Below are 16,498 nucleotides of genomic sequence, written 5' to 3'. Positions count from 1 at the left end.
TCAGTGAAGACCAACAGCCCCTGTCCCGGCCACTTCCACCATGTCCTCTGAGGAGAGATGTAATCTCCCCAGTTCAAGTTTTGTTTTGGTAGTTGCTGCGTGTTTGATGCTAATGCAGTTGTTTTGCCTTACCGTGCATTTTGTTTCCTTTGCAGTGTGTTTCAGCCATAGCATTTGCTTTGTATGTTTGAACTGGCTTTTAAGTGTGCAGCGTTTCTGGATATAATGCACGTTAATCATCAGGCACATCATTTCAGCCATTGCAGTGCGTTTAGCTTTTGTTGGTCACTATAGAAATATGATCCTGACCTCTGATGTCACTTGAAGCTGTTCAGATGGTATTTCCCCAGAGGACACGCAGCAGGCAGATGCACTCTTCATCCTTTTTCTGACGTCTGAAAAGATTTTTAAAGAAACTGAAATAGTTAGAATAAAACAACACACGAAACAGGAAGTTGTTGAATTAAAAGCTTGACATCCAGGCAGACAAGGTGGTCTCTCCTTTAGAGGGGAGCGCTCAGTGGTGTTCTTGTTTTCCAAAAGGAGTGTCAAACTTCGGTTTGTCAAACCACGGTGCAGATTTTAATGAACATAGGCTCAGAGAAGTGTCAGAATGTTTACAAATGACTTTCTCAGTACGATGTGTGTCTTAAGTCTACATTTGTGGATATAACAACGAGCTGTGTTTGGAGACAGTGGCCTTTGCAAGTGTTTTGGAGCCATAGACTGTATAAAACATGGACATAGTCTCGCCGACGTCACCTGTCTGTTTCTGAAATCAAACGAAGTACATCAGCTATCAGGGCCATTTTGGTAGTGGCAAGGGATTCATTTACAGCTACTGGGCGCCTGTCAGTCACGTGACCCTGAGTTGTGCCTCTTATTGGGGGAGCTCACGATCTTTATATCCTCTGAACGGCTGAGTCAGAAAAAAATTCACCCCCAGTACAGTGTGTGCCGATAGCAAAATTAGCAACTCAGACAAGAGACGTGTTTGAACCAGGCTGTAAATAGGTTCATTTCTGCTCTGAAAATTTTTTTTTTTGGTTTGGTGTGTATGTAACTTCTGGTACTTCTGACACCAGCCTCAAGCAGACACTCGAGAAACAGCAGATTTTAGCACTTCAGCATTGTTTCATATTCTTAGACCAGATGTTGCCGCTTGTTTGGAGCCCATGCAGCAATTTCCACTGCAGAGTCAGGTCTGTTTTTGATGCAATGCTGTTCGAGGGCCCAAAGATCGTCATCATTACGTAATTTTTTTTTAGGCTTGTCTCTTTGATACAGAGAATTCTCCCGATCCTCTGAACCTCTTAACGGTAGTTCTTACTGAGAGGGATAAAATACACATTTGTTCGTGACTGTATACAAACATTTATTTTAGATTCCCCGCATTATTTTCTCCAGAGGTCTCTCACAAAGTAAAGAACGGCTACATCTCAGAGACCCAGGCTCTTAACAACACTTTTTTATACTTTGTATGGTTACCAATCTATTGCAAAACTCCCTAGTAAGTTGAAATATGTTGTTTTTGTAGGATTATCCATACATGAAACAATTACATTTATTCAGCTTTTTATTTGTTAGATAAAAGGTTTAAATTATCTGCCATCCACTAAAGTATGTTTCTACCAATAGTTACACAGCCTCTTGAAAAACTTTTAAAGTTTTATAATAAATCTTACCTTCAAAGCAGTGATAGAAGCTGATTTTGCCACACGCCTTTCCACCATCCTCACCCTGGCTTTCGTCATGGTCTTTGGTCTCATTGTCTTTTGGTGCAGAGTCTCTCTCCTTCAGATACATCACCAAAATTGTCTCCAGGAGGCTTATCATCATCAAACCGAAAATACCCACACAGTACACCGCTGGAGAGAAAGAAGCTTTATCAGTTCGTAGTTAGTCAAGAACAATGAAAACAGCTCTGACTGACTACGTCTCACCTATGAGTGGGACTGCGTCTGAAGAGGAAGGCAGAATTTCATGCAGGATGAGCTGCATCACTGTGACAGCGAGCATCACGGTGACCTTAAAGCTGAGCTTCTCCCCTCCGCGCTCAGAGATCAGAAAGGAAGCAAAATCCAAGCACAAGAAGAAGAAGACAGGAAGGATGAAGTTGACAGTGTAAAGTATAGGCCGCCTCTTCATGGTGACCTGTGAAATATGAAGTGTGAGGGTTAGAAGGTTGAAACACACACTGATAACTTAAAAAATAACCATTAGTGGTCAATCTGTATCAGTCTTTCAACGGCCCATGCTGATGATCAGAGAGCACGTTGGCTGATGGTCAACATATTATACCATTATCATGTTGTTGTTTTTGTTAATGTGAGAAAAGACAACAATCAATAAAACGCATTATTCCATACAAATCACAATGAAGTTAACATTCTTAGTCTTCTTTTTTTTCTCAAAATAGAAAAGATGAGATACACATTTCAGGGGTACTGTATGGGATACTTGAATGGCTTGTTTAAAGGTAAGTGGACCCAGAGCACATCACACAGCAATGGGGGCAGTTTCCTGCTCAAAGACACTGACGTATGTGGACAGTGGGACCTTGAATCAGACCTCCAACCATTGGACTGAGAGACTCTAACACTGAGCCACAGCCACCAGGTGTTTGGCGTGTGTGACTATGCTCCTTGATTCATAAAAAGGGTATAGCTTCATTATTCTTTTAAAGTATTTGTATTATTAGTTTCATCTTTTTTTCTTTTGACATTTGCCGTCCTGTGACTGCATTCTGGTCGTGTCAAGTTTCGTTTGGTTTAGCCATCATTTATATTCTTGTCATCTTTGCTCTATTTGATTTTTCTTTTATGGAAAAGTTAATAAATACTTTATGAATGCACTGAATATGAGAAAATCCTGAATATGAGACAACCCCCTTTTTCTAAGATGGATTTTTGGGGAAAAGGCCATTTGATGAAACAATCATGTTTTATCTCGGGGAACATTCATTCATACCTTTTCTGAACCACTAAGCTTGTTCGGGGTCACGGGTGGGTGGAGCCTATCCCAGCTGTCAATGGGCCAGAGGCGGACACCCTGGTCGCCAGTCAGTCACAGGGCTGACACAGACAACCTTTCACGCACACACTCACACCTACGGACAATTTAGAGTGACCAATTAACCTGAAAAGCATGTTCTTGGACTGTGGGAGGAAGCCGGAGTACCAAACAAATGCAAATAGCCACATGTTCATGCAAACTCACAGGGAACAGTTAATCTGAAAATTAGTGCTGTCAGGCAATTAAAAAGATTAATCTTATTAATTACAGGATTTGTAATTAATTAATCTAATTAATCGCATTTTAATCTCATATCTGCTTAAGGTCCCAAAATAAAGAATTTGAATTCCAAGACATTAAAATAAATAAAAAAAAAACGTTTAAAAATAAGGTGGGAATATATACAACACATTTTGAGGTACCCTGAGGCATAAGGAACAAATGAAAAAAGTTTTATGGTTCTATCTTTACAAAATCTACACACTCCTGCACCTAAGATAAGCTGATTTGATTTTTAGGATGTTTTTTGCTTCTGTCACATTCTTACTCGATATGGACCCAATTTTCACTGCAATATGAACTTCTATACTTCTATGAGGTCAGGAGAACCAGGGCTAAAGGCTAAAAACTGTGAGGAACTATGTACAAAACACTTAATTCAAGTCTTGGATCAAAGAAAAGTGAAGTATTTTCAGTTTTACATGCTCTGAACACACAAACTGTTGCTCATTGGTGCACAGCAGCCCCAAGCTGAAACATGACACCAGGAAGATGGAAGCAAATTTTCAAAGAATTCTTAAGATTTAAATACAGAACATACATTGATCATTCGGGGCTTTTTTAATGTAGTAAAGAGTGTAGAATTATCTGTCTTTTACAGAATTGAGCTAGAGCAAACGGTTGATTTTCTGCAGATTTTCAAAAAGGACGTGTGAATAAACGAGATGTGGACCCACTCTCGCTTCCCCACGGTCTAAAGCATGTTGCTGACGTCAGGTGTGATATATTCAGGGACAATCGGAAATTTGAAAATCTGAGAACACTGGAACAACACTTTTCCAAGTAGGACAAACGGTTTGTAAATGCCAAACATTTGAAAATAAGTGTGTCTTTGAACGCCATGTAGGTTTTGGATCCAGATTAATCTGCGTTTTTTTTCATAACACGTTAATTTGGGGTGTGATTAATTAATCTAATAAACGCGTTAAAATGACAGCCCTACTAAAAATTCAATTAAAAAAAAAAAGTTAAATGGTAATAAAAACAAGACAATAAAACAAGGCAGGCTGTTGTTTATAGCAGCAAAGTACCATATCATAATGAAGCTCATACACCAATGGAGAAAAAAATTGCAATGAAATATGGTAGACTGTTGTTTATAACAGTATCACAGTCCAATATTTAGGGCAGGGGTCACTGACGCAGTGCCCACGGGCACCTGGGCGCCAACAAGAGCCACTTCAGGTGCCTGCCAGGCATGTCCAAAAACAGCACAGGTCACAATTTAGCTCTTTCCAGAAATGTTTCCGATCATCATTGTTGTTTAAATCATTAATTATAATTGTGGAATAATTAACACTGACATGTGAGCACTCTCTGCCCATAGTATTACTTCTACTACTATTATTATTGCTATTTAAAAGTGATCCATGTAATTTTGTTCAGGAACTTTGTATCAAACAAGTAGCCCTCCATACCACTCATCTCACTTGAGGTAGCCCTCAGTTTCAAAAAGGTCGGTGACCCCTGATGTAGGGCATCCAACATTACAGTGGGTCGGGAAATGAATCAGCGTTTCCTCTACTATTACATTTGGGGTTTGGCTGATTTAATTGGATTATTTCACAGACTAAAAAGCCTTATGTTATTCATCTTATTTACATGACAAGATGTCATTTCTGTCTCTACATGGCCCCACGTTTACATTTCTCCTCTGCTCTCTGTATCACGTATGGCAGAGTTGTGCTCTGAAGTGTTCACAGACACACAAACACATTGGCGCATACACACAGCGATGGGCACACACTTTATCGCACAGGGAGGGAGAGAAAGTGCCTGGTCCCTACTCCCTACAAATAACCCTACTTTTTGGAGGGGATTTCCAAATTGTTCCAAAAAAAAGGGAAAAAAAATGTATACCGACACCAATGCAGTGTACATTAACTAAGAAAAAGGCTTCCTGCAGTGTCTATATACATTACCTTATTAATAGCCAATTCTGTTTATTCCAAAATTTCATCAAATAACCAGCCGGCCAATTAATCTGTCTTTGGGAATGGGGCAACATCCAGAAAAATGAAGCCTATGGGGAAGAGACTTTTAAGGCATCAAAAAGCATATTTACTGCCCGGTTCAAAAAACAAATTGGGTCTGAAACACTTATTTCGCTAACAGCACACACTGTGCTGGGGATGATTTTTTTTTTTTTTTTTCTAATTCTGTGGTTTAGAAGTTATTAGGATCTTTTGATTGTCCAATCAGAGACACAGTTTAGCTCACGTGCAGTCTAGATGTGGTTTAGAGTTTGCAACCAAATTCATGCACTGCAGTTTGATTCTTACCAGGCTGTGCCAGTTTGAAAGGAGCAGAGCAGCTGTAGAGACTTGTGAGTCTACATGTGAGTAACTAACTCAGACTGTCTAAACATTTAGACAGATAAGTGCATTTCTACTACTAAACAGTGTACTCACATAACATTCTAGCGACGTGCTTATTTCTTTTAACACAGCTTACCTTACACTAATCTGTTTCGTGGAGTGAAATACTTACAGTGTAAATAATCTCCCTTTGATGGATGCCGTATTTGCCAAGATGATTCTCTGTGACTGTAATGTTGATTAAAAGCCAGTCAGACTGGGTCCCTAACATCTCTCCTGCCTGTTGTTTCCAGGGAGCACCGGGAGCATGAAGCACCATTTGATCATCTGAGGTAAGAGAGGAAAAAAACGCTTTGATGGGATACTAGGAGTCACAGGATAGCCGTGTGTTCAATTCTTGACAGTGGATTAACATGCTACTCGTCTTCATCAGGCACTAACAAATATGCCCACTAACACATCTTGTCTCACTATTACCTCTGTATACGATGGACTTGAAGGTGAGGTTGCAGCTCTGAGTGTCGAAGGGGAACTTATAAACGTGCATCTTGCAGGTGGTGACCAGCATCATGTCGTTTTGAAGTATAATGATCCCACTTGAATAAACCATGAGATAAGGACTCAGAGTGGCCTTATCCTTCTCCGTCCTAAATAAAAACAAAATTTGAGCTATTTTTTGTTGTATTTTCAGGATTATCTCTTAATCCCATACATGAGAGCCCTAATCCAACATTAACCTTATAACTATCACGAGTTTATCTTGTGTGTGGATTTGTGGGTGTGAAAATACACATACATTTACACTCACATCTCTTTGACAGTTAGATCTGGTATCCACAACTGCTTAGTGGGAAGACATATTTCTACCATTCCACAAAAGTTGTCCGGTTCCCATTGTAGGTAGTCATCTGTCCACCACTTCAGAGGGAAATATGAGGACAGACAAACATTAAAGTAAAAAGAAGAAGAGTTCTTTAAACAAAAAAAAAGAAAGTGTATTTAATCAAAACAGTTTTTTAATCAAGTCGACTCACCATGTTAATTAAGACATAGGATGCAAACTTCTGTTCCTTTTCTATCTATGAGAAAAGAAATATTAATGAAAATTTGTTCAAATTCAGTTCTATTCAGGGGATAACATAAGAGAAAATTAGTATTCTAATAAAACTAATATGTTACTTTAAAGGCAGAGTCTGCAGGATTTTCCCCCCAAAAAAAGAAAAAAAGTGAACTTTTACAGGAATAATTCTGCTCAGTTGTCACTTCTGGGCCTTTATACATGCGTGTCAGTGTCTGTGTCTACCTCAAACCCCCTCCTCAGCCTGTATGTTGATGTTTTGGTTGTATCAGGGCGTTTCTCGGCAGAGAGTAAGTGTGGTTACATCAGCCAAACACAGCGCGCCCAGTGCGCAAGTGACTTTGAGTGTTGATAAGCAAGTGGAAGGAGCAACTCTACAATAGCAGACACAGTACGGAGTAAGAAAAACACAACCAAAGCAAAACACAACGCCAAACAGATGAAGCTTTTTACTAAATGAGGGTGAAGCTTGGCTCCCCTTTCACTTGACCTCGGGAACGGCTCGGGATGAAGAGGGACACAAGTTTGTTTTGTACTGAGCAGGTGTCAAATAACCCACTGCTTGTGCTAGCATACAGAGTCATGTGCTCGGCTCTGGAGTCTCTCCCATGGAGGCTGTGGGTGTGTGCTGCCACTGGCACTGATCCAAAGAAGAGGAGCAAAGGCGAGGGTTCTCAATAGTGTCGCATCATTTCTTCTTTCAATAGTGTTGCATTATTTTTCTTTCAATAACACTGGGTAGACATCGACAATCTGAAAAGACTAGTCTCTGAAATGTTCTCATTCTTTCTTCATGAAAGGTTTCATCTGCTTACCAATTTGCAATACCCACACCAGCAATGTGAGGGACCAGCAGGCTCACTACAATGAAGATGACAATAAAGCCATCAAGCAGAGAGAGCAGCTGTATAAAATAAATAAATTCAAGACCAGAAGAGTCTAGTCAGGAGGACAAACAGATGCACATTTAAAAATCAAACACCTACCACATCCAGAATAGCATACAGCTGCATGTCCAGGTGCACTTCTGTGGGTTGCATGTAGTTCTTCGTAGGTCGGATCATTGAAAACAGGCCTCTGTTTTGGTTTAAGTTCAGGTGTGTTATGAGATCCCGATAGGTTTTGTTACACTCAGAGGCTCCACCTAAAGAAAAACATAAGGAACAAATGAAGATCGGGAAAGTTAGGCTTTCTCAAAAAAGCACCACACTTCATGGGATATTGGTAAATATGATTGATTTTTGAACAAGTCAGATCTCACATTTGTGTTCAGATCAAAAATTAAAGAAAATGATAACAGGGGCTCAAGAAAAATAAAATGAACCAGTTTTCTTTTTTTTAGATTAAAGGTGTGGTGAGGACAATGATGATGTGCTTTTCTAGGATAAAACTTAGTTTCCCATGAGCACTATCACCCACTGCTGAAAAGACATGACTTTTTTTCCCCAGCATACACTCAAAAAACTGATTCTTGGCCCTAGTAACAATTAAGCTTTATTTTTTAATAAAGTGTACCTAAATTAAATTGAACCAAATGTTATTTGATGATAATAATTAGATGAAAAGTAAATAAGGTTCTTATAAACTCAATTAAAACAATTTGAGTAAACTGTATATGATGAAATCAATTTGGCTCTGATGTTCATTGTCAGAAAGCTGTGCGCATGTGCAGTGCGCAGGTAACGTCACGACGTCGCCAACCGTTGAAGTACTGCACACCCGCCTTGTGTGGAGGAGAAATCAAACCGTTGGGAAAAACTTGAGAACAGTAAGTAAAGTCGTATTTCAGACATTATGTTTTGGTGAAAGGATTGCGGATTTGTTACTTTAAATGAAGCCGTGTTTAGCTCTATATTTTCAGAAAGACAGAGAGTACTGTTTTGAAAGTTAGCCTTCGAATACGGAGTGAGTGAGGATTAGCATGTAGCTGCACGTCCCGATGACGTTTTTACAACCAGCGTAACTTCACACAGGCTAGCAGCCCCACTCCCACCCGCGCCTCGTCGTCACGATGGTCCCAAAATGTGTCTGCTTCCTTCGGCGGGACACATCTGTTAAAGCCGGGAACCTAGAGCCTGCCATGTAGCTACCCATAGCTAGCCGCGGCGCCTTCTAAAGTAAAGCCACAGCCATGTGAAAAGCGCGGCGACCCAGTAAATACAACCGCGCTTCATACTCGGCTACCCCGTGTGACAGTGGCCGTGCACAATTTCATGGGCTTGTGACGACTGCCTGATGACTACCCGGTTTCATTTTACGGATAATCTATTGAATTAATATTAGAGGAGTAACAGCGAGTGAGATTTTTGTGTTCACTTAAGCTCTCCAGTTCTGCTTTAAGGGAGGGTTATTTGGGTAGTGATGTAACATGGCTGTGATCTTTCTGTTATCTTATTTCCCTCGCGTGAGATACTTGTGACATGCAGACCTTTATCAGTTGCTCCTCACGGCAGCTGGATGGTTCAATAACCCCTCGACTCTGCGTTGTGTTTTTTTTTAAAAAGGATGAGTGGAAGGCTTTTCTGCCTGTATCTGCTCAGTTTATTACCTGAACAGGAACGGAATAAGTTCTGGTTAGCTCGGACTCGTACTTAAAACATCCAGGCGCCACACTACAGGAGGTAGAAGCTAGTTGGCTAACTCGTTATATATTGACATGTTAGCTTTTATCCTCAACACTCATTTATCACATACAAGTCTACACACACATAATACTGTATTTCTGTGATCATTAAGTGTAAATATGAACAATAAAACATAAGTGTTGTCCACAGTGCTCTGTACTGAAACACACCACGGCATGTTTCCCACAGAATGGTGAAACTCTACCGTTGCTCTTGGAATATATATGTATCCTGCCTGATGGAGGCGCCATTGAGCAAAAGGAATCTGAATAAACCTGTATTGTGCAAGTGACACAATAATAAACCCTGTTATACCAATATGGGTTGAATCTAAACTAGTAATCAAAATAATGTATATGTGCATGAACACACAGGAATGTCCTGTCACTAGGAAGCTGGCTGGATATCTCATAGCCAAACTAACCTTTTTATTTTTTTTGGGTTTTTTTTCCAGGCAACTTTCTTATTCATATCAGCCAAGTAGGTCTCGGTTTACTGGCACCTCTCTATCAAGGTGAGTATTCCCGATACTACTGTAAGATCTTAAATTACTTTGTTAAGAGGTGTTTGTCAGATTGACACCTACAGCCTGATCTTGTGTTCTCCTCTCTTCTCTCACAGGTTGAATATGTGAATGGGCGTGTGGGAATGTAAGGTGTGTGGAAAGTCAGTTGTAAGTAGATACGAACTGCTTAAACATTGTAAACTTAAACATAGCCATCAAGGAAATAGGTCTAGACATCACTGCCCATACACTAACTGTCCTTGCACTTTTAGATTATGGAACAGTCTCTTAAATCATATATACCGTACCCACCAAACCCAGACATCATCAAAACAATCTGAGTTAACCACATTTTCCTGTCATCTATGTGCATGTTGTGAGGTTTCAAATGAACAGGATTACTTCAGTCATGTTAATGAGCATTTACGAAGATATGAAACAGTGACATGTATGTTCAAAGGTTGTGTGTTTAAAACAAATATCTATAGTACATTTCATACTCATAAAAACCGTAAACACAATCCCCATACTTTGAATGATTTCAAAGTTGAGGTTGTGGCTGTAAATGGAACCCAAGAATCAGACTGCTCAGTTGTCGATGTAGTTTCATGTGCTGCAGACACAGAATCCAACAGTGATTTCGATGCAGATAGTAATTGTAATGCAGAAGATTCACAAAAGCTTGTTGAGCATAACATTGCATCAGTTATACTGAAGTTGGAGCATATTTTGTTTGTTCCGGCCACAGCTATTGATGAAGTACTGCATGAACTACAGTTTTTGTTAAGTTCTCCTTCAGTTCCTGTCACTTTTAACAACTTGTCAGAAATTTTGAAAAAACACAATGTGCAAATAGATGAGTCCATTGTCAAAGAGCTTGCTGAAGTAGCTTGCAAGTCTAACCCTTTGGCCAAAGCTTTTGCAAAAGATGGCCCCCTGGCCACAGTCTACAAAAGAAAGCAGTATTACAAAGAAAATTTTGGTGTAGTGAACCCTGTTGAGTACATCCTTGATTCTACAACAAATAAGACATTTCAGTATGTTCCCATTTTGAAATCTCTGCAGCATCTGTTGAATAACACAGACATTTTAGAAAGTGTTATTAATCAGCACAAGTCACAGAAAAACACATCAGGTAAAGTGCAGTATGAATCTGTAAGAGATGGTGTTTTCTTTAGGGAAAATGTTTTTTTCACTGGGGAGGAGTTGAAATTATCAATATCATTGTATGTTGATGATTTTGAAGTATGCAACCCATTGGGCACATCCAGAAAAATCCATAAACTTTGTGGTGTGTACTGGATATTGAATAATTTACCCCCTGGATCTCACTCAACTCTTTCTTCGATTTATTTGGCTGTATTGTGCAAGAGCACTGATGTGAAAGTGTATGGGTATGAACAGATTTTAGAGCCTCTTATACAAGACCTGGTTATACTGGAAAAAAACGGTGTCTTTATTTCAGGTGTTGGACAGTTTGTAAAAGGCACCATCCAGTCAGTCATTGCTGATAACTTGGGGGCCCACGGGATAGCAGGCTTTATCGAAAGCTTCTCTGGCACCTATTTCTGCAGGTTTTGTACAGGTGAGAAATCAGACATTCATGCTAGGGCTGTTCAGTCAGGACACTTTACTCTAAGAACAAAAGACATACATGAGTCACACATTAGATCTGCAAAGGAGCGCTCAACAAGTATTTGTGGAGTGAAGAGGGATTGTGTGTTCACTAAAAACTTGTCTTATTTCCATGTAACTCAGGGATACCCTCCTGATATTGTTCATGATTTATTCGAAGGAATAGTACCAGTTGAACTTGCCCTCTGCATTAACATCTTCATTTCCAAAAAGTATCTGTCCCTTGACACTCTAAACAAATTAATCTTGAGCTTTCCATATAAGTGGGGGGACAAGACTAACAAACCCCACATTATTCCGCGCACTTTTTCAACTGCAAGAACTGTGAGAGGTAATGCTCACGAAAATTGGAATTTATTGAGGTTGCTCCCATTAATTATCGGGGACTTAATACCTGAGGCAGAGCCTGCGTGGCTTGTGTTACTTGATTTAAAAGACATAGTTGAACTCAGTGTTGCCCCTGCTCATAATAAAGAGACCATTGCCTACCTTGAGTGCAAAATCACTGAACACAGAGACAGATTTTTGGAGCTTTTTCCTGCACGACTGCTGCCAAAACATCACTATCTAGAGCATTACCCTCGGATGATCGAATGTTTTGGGCCTTTAGTTGGACAGTGGACTATGAGATTTGAGGCGAAGCATAGCTTCTTTAAGCAGGTTGCCCGCCATACAAATTGCTTCAAAAATGTACCACTCACACTGGCTATAAAGCACCAGCAAATGATTGCTTACCATAACAGTGCTTCCAAGGTTAAATCCATACTTGAAGTTGGCACTGTTGCAACCCTTCCTGTAGATGTGCTGAGCAAGGAAGTAGTTGCAAACCTCAAGCAAAAATACCCGAACATAAGTGAGGTGCATCTAGCCAAAAATGTTACTTTGAAAGGAATCACATACAGAGTTGGCATGCTGATACCTTATGGTGCAACAGGTGGTCTCCCTGAGTTTGCAGAAATTCTTCAGATGTGCATTGTTGAAAACAGCCTAAGCTTTGTTGTAAGAATATTGTGTGCATGGTATCATGAGCACTTCAGAGCTTATGAGCTGGCCATATCTCCTGATAGAGAGGTTGCCCTGGTCGATGTGGAGGACCTAGCTGATGCCTATCCACTCTGTGACTACACTGTAGGTGTGAGACGTTTTGTTACATTGAAAAGACATATCATTGTCTAAGGTAAGTTTAATACCTGATTTTATTTCTCTACATTGTGAGAAGCTAATGTGAAAAAAATCATATCAAATTTTGTTTGTGTGCGTTTATTGAAAAGGGGTTATGATAATTGACTCACAAACCACGGTAGAAAATGACATGGTGCTGTGTGAGCTTTAAGAATGTTACTACTAATGATCAACTGATATTTTGTTGTATTTAAAAAAAATGGGCAAGGAAGATGGTCCATGCAAGGGATCAACTGATGTTTTTAGTTTTTTTTTTAGGCCTGATACCATAGGTTATTAGTAGCTTATGAGCCAGGTAACCCAGAAGCAAATTCGAATATTTATTTACAGCAAAAAATAAATTTGTCAGTGATTTTTTAAAAAAAATGTTAAAATATAAATATTTATTTGCAGTAGATATTAATTTGTCAGTGATTAAAAAAAATATATATATATATATATATATATATATATATATATATATATATATATAGATATAGATATAGATATAGATATATATAAAATGTTTATGGTAAAATTTAGTCTGTGATTTTTTCTAAAAGAATTAAAACATATGTATATATATATGTATATATATTTGTATATATATATATATATATATATATATATATATATATATATATATATATATATATATATATATATATATATATTTACAGTAGAAATTAATTTGTCTGATTTTTTTTTTTAATTATTAAAATATAAATATTTCTTTACAGTATAAAATATGTCAGTGATTTTTTTTTTAATTAAAATATTTACGGTAGAAATTAATTTGTCTTGATTAAAAAAAATTAAAATATAAATATTTACAGTAAAATAATTTGTGATTTTTTCACAAAAATATTATACAAATATTTTTTAACAGTAGAAATTAATTTGTAGGTGATTTTTAAAAAAGATATTAAAATGTTAATACATATTTATTTACAGTAAAAAATGAATTTGTCTGATTTTTTTTTTAAGAGAATTTAAATTGTTTATTTACAGAAGAAAATTATGTCAGTGGTTTAAAAAAAAAAATTGAAATGTAAATATTTATAATAAATTATTTTGATAGGGATTTTGAAAAAATGAAATATAAATATTTACAGCAAAAATTAATTTGTCCGTGATTTAAAAAAATATATATATACATATTTACTGTAAAATAATTTTTCAGTGATTTTTTTTAACAAATATTAAAATATAGATATTTTTATTTACGGTAGACATTAATTTTTCAGTGATTTAAAATAAAATACAATGTAAATATTTACAGTAAAAATTAATTTGTCGGTGATTTAAAAAAAATAATAAAATGTAAATATTTACAGTAAAAATTAATTTGTCTGTGATATTTTTTACAGATGTCTGGCCCTGCTTACCTGAGAATTGTTTGTGGTGGAGATGACGCCAGAAAACTCACTCTGATGTCTGGGATACCCTCATCTGTAGACCAGCTAGTCCTTGAGATAAAAACTGCCTTTGGACTTACCCAGCCATTCAGACTCCAATACAAGGACACAGACTTTGACAATGAATATGTCAATGTTACATCAACCAGTGAAATAAAAGACAGGGACACTTTAAAGGTCATATATTTCTCCTGTGAGGAAACTAGCCCCAGCACTCCCGGGACACCACCCTTTAGTGCAAGCACACCATTAACTTCTCCCACTTCCCCTCGTAGCTCTGTGGCCTCAGGATCAACTTCTGCAGACCCTCTCAGCTCTCCATTATTTTATCAAGATGGTGGTTCTTCTGAGCATTCAATGAGCAGTGCAGACACTATTATTTTAGATCAAGCACCAGAATCAAGAACATGTTCTTGGCCTCCAGTCTTCATTGTTCCTCGCTTTTCATATTGTGCTGAAATACAACTTCAGAGAGCAAATGCAGAATGCAAAGCAACTGGAACTCTTCTTGTACCTTCACCAAAGCTACGAATGGACATCCTTGAAGGCATGGCTGAAGAGATCTTCAAATACACAGCATACCCCAGTGATTCCCAAATTGAAGAGGCTGCTGAGATGTTAGTTCATTACCATCCATGCCTTAAAGAAAGAGGGACTCGCGCCGGCCATGAGGGATGGAAACAGTATCTGAAGACCAAGGTTGCAAATTTTCGAACCAAACTACACAGGATTGGACATCCTGAAGTCAGTGTCAACTCCTTAAAGAACCAGCGCAAAGGTCAAGAGAAAGCAGCTGCTAACATCAAAAAACCACGAAAAGCTGAGGTTAACTTTCTCCCATCCTTCCCAAGTGGTGAAACACAAGAAAGTCTTGAGGATGAAAGGATAGCTCTTCTGACTGAGGTCAAAAAGAAAAACAATGATGCAGTGGTCAGAGAGAAAATGCAGAAGACCTTCTCTTACAGACGGCAGGAGATAGTCCAGGGAGCGCCTGTGGTATCTGAGTTCCTGAATAGATGGCCTGCCCTGTTTGCAATGAACGAAGTAAGTATTTGTTGATTTTTACAAAAGGTTTTTTAAATCATGGAACAGTCCTATGAATTTACTTTATACTCTGAGGAAAGGTTATGTCATCAACAGAAGTTTTTTCCTTAATCTATAATTTACAGTTGTACCCAGATTTATCTTATGTAAAATTTTTATATTACTGAATGTTTGCTTACCGAATGATAAAAAAGAAGAGGGTTCACAGATACATTTTAATTTTGAATACACAAAAATTGTAGCAAATGAGTAACACATTTGACTTGCTATTCACAAATGCAACTTATCTTTAATTATCTACAACATATATTATAACAATTTACTGAAAAATGTGTCTTTTTTGTGATATTATTTTTGATTGCAGTTTAGTCTGGATAATAGGAAAATGCCAAGTTTCCTCTTGGTGTCCAGTGTGTGTCTATTACAGTGATGTAAGTTATTCTCATCAGTTGTCTACATTTCCCATGTAAATAACTTAATGTCCTTTTGTTATTCTTTCAGATCAACGCAGAATTCATGCGAATAACAACTGTGCCGCTTCAAGCAAAATTCTTGGCACAGCTCGACAAATTCACACCAAACCTAATGAGGGCGGTGCAGCTGGGAGAAAGATTCGTCTCCTCATGGCTCCCACAGCTAAGGCAAGTGTATCACGCTACGTAGTTAAAATATTGTAAATGTTTTTACACAAAACCAATTTGAAGATTTGTTTCTAAACTTGAAAATTTATTCATTTATTTTTATTTATTTTTTTCATTTATATTTGCTTCAATGAGTCACAGTAAATCTTTATATGATTTTTTTTTAGAGATTCTACTAAGATCCACTTCTTCTTCTTCTTCTTCTTCTTCTTCTTCTTCTTCTTGGTCTTCTTTGTCTTCTTCTTGGTCTTCTTCTTAGTCTTCTTCGTCTTCTTCTTAGTCTTTTTCTTTGTCTTCTTCTTCGTCTTCTTCTTCGTCTTCTTCTTCGTCTTCTTCTTCGTCTTCTTCGTCTTCTTCTTCGTCTTCTTCTTTCTACCAACAGTTTGGCAACAGTTTTGGTGTCCTGGACTACAATCTTGTACTATTAATATATAAAACCTTTTTTCTTTAGAGTGAGGACATTCATTTCAAGAGGGATGCAATCATTAGGAGCCTTTCTGTCTACTTGAATGAGGACAGCAGTTCTCTTATCAAAGAGTATTTGGTAAGTGTTCACATTTGGTATTTAGCTTTAAGACTCCTTTTGGATTTTTTTTAAACACCAGTTCATATCTTGTGTCTTTCAATTTATAGAATGTGAATTTTGAGGATGCTGAAAGAGAGATGGCACAGACCACCATGGGACTCTTTGTGATCCGGAAGGAGAGTGATGAGGAGGATGAGCCAGAAGACGTTCAAGTGGTGATAGAGGGAGTGGGACTGCTGAGAAACCTAAAAAGC

General features: G+C 38.0%; 1 protein-coding gene and 1 long non-coding RNA gene across 2 annotated transcripts; one reads left to right on the top strand and one right to left on the bottom strand.

Annotated features, from left to right (window-relative positions):
- On the bottom strand, positions 1-7,905 carry LOC141791836 (5-hydroxytryptamine receptor 3A-like). Its single transcript, XM_074672498.1, has 9 exons — positions 7,896-7,905; positions 7,673-7,834; positions 6,647-6,687; positions 6,421-6,530; positions 6,090-6,259; positions 5,785-5,939; positions 1,944-2,154; positions 1,686-1,868; positions 1-47 (listed from the first exon to the last, which is right to left on the bottom strand). Exons 1-9 carry the CDS (start codon positions 7,903-7,905, stop codon positions 1-3), a joined length of 1,089 nt encoding a protein of 362 aa, XP_074528599.1.
- Positions 7,906-8,437: 532 nt separating this feature from the next.
- LOC141792295 (uncharacterized) lies at positions 8,438-10,385 on the top strand. Its single transcript, XR_012598366.1, has 3 exons — positions 8,438-8,458; positions 9,769-9,828; positions 9,936-10,385. It is a non-coding gene; the product is annotated as an uncharacterized LOC141792295 (long non-coding RNA).
- Positions 10,386-16,498: the final 6,113 nt, after the last annotated feature.

The sequence above is a fragment of the Halichoeres trimaculatus genome, unplaced genomic scaffold, assembly GCF_033239565.1.
Source record: "Halichoeres trimaculatus isolate MK-OKI-2021-1 unplaced genomic scaffold, fHalTri1.1 fHalTri1_scaffold_6, whole genome shotgun sequence".
Lineage (NCBI taxonomy): Eukaryota > Metazoa > Chordata > Actinopteri > Labriformes > Labridae > Halichoeres > Halichoeres trimaculatus.
The sequence above is the reverse complement of the archived record's forward strand: the minus strand, read 5'-3'. Positions and strand labels throughout refer to the sequence as shown.

What these genes read in the sequence shown, in the direction of transcription:
- LOC141791836 (XM_074672498.1), bottom strand. An exon ending in AAAGGGAGATTATTTACACT is followed by an intron (nt 2,155 to 5,784) that starts GTAAGTATTTCA and finishes CATATTTCACAG; the next exon opens with GTCACCATGAAGAGGCGGCC. An exon ending in CTTCTATCACTGCTTTGAAG is followed by an intron (nt 48 to 1,685) that starts GTAAGATTTATT and finishes ATCTCTCCTCAG; the next exon opens with AGGACATGGTGGAAGTGGCC.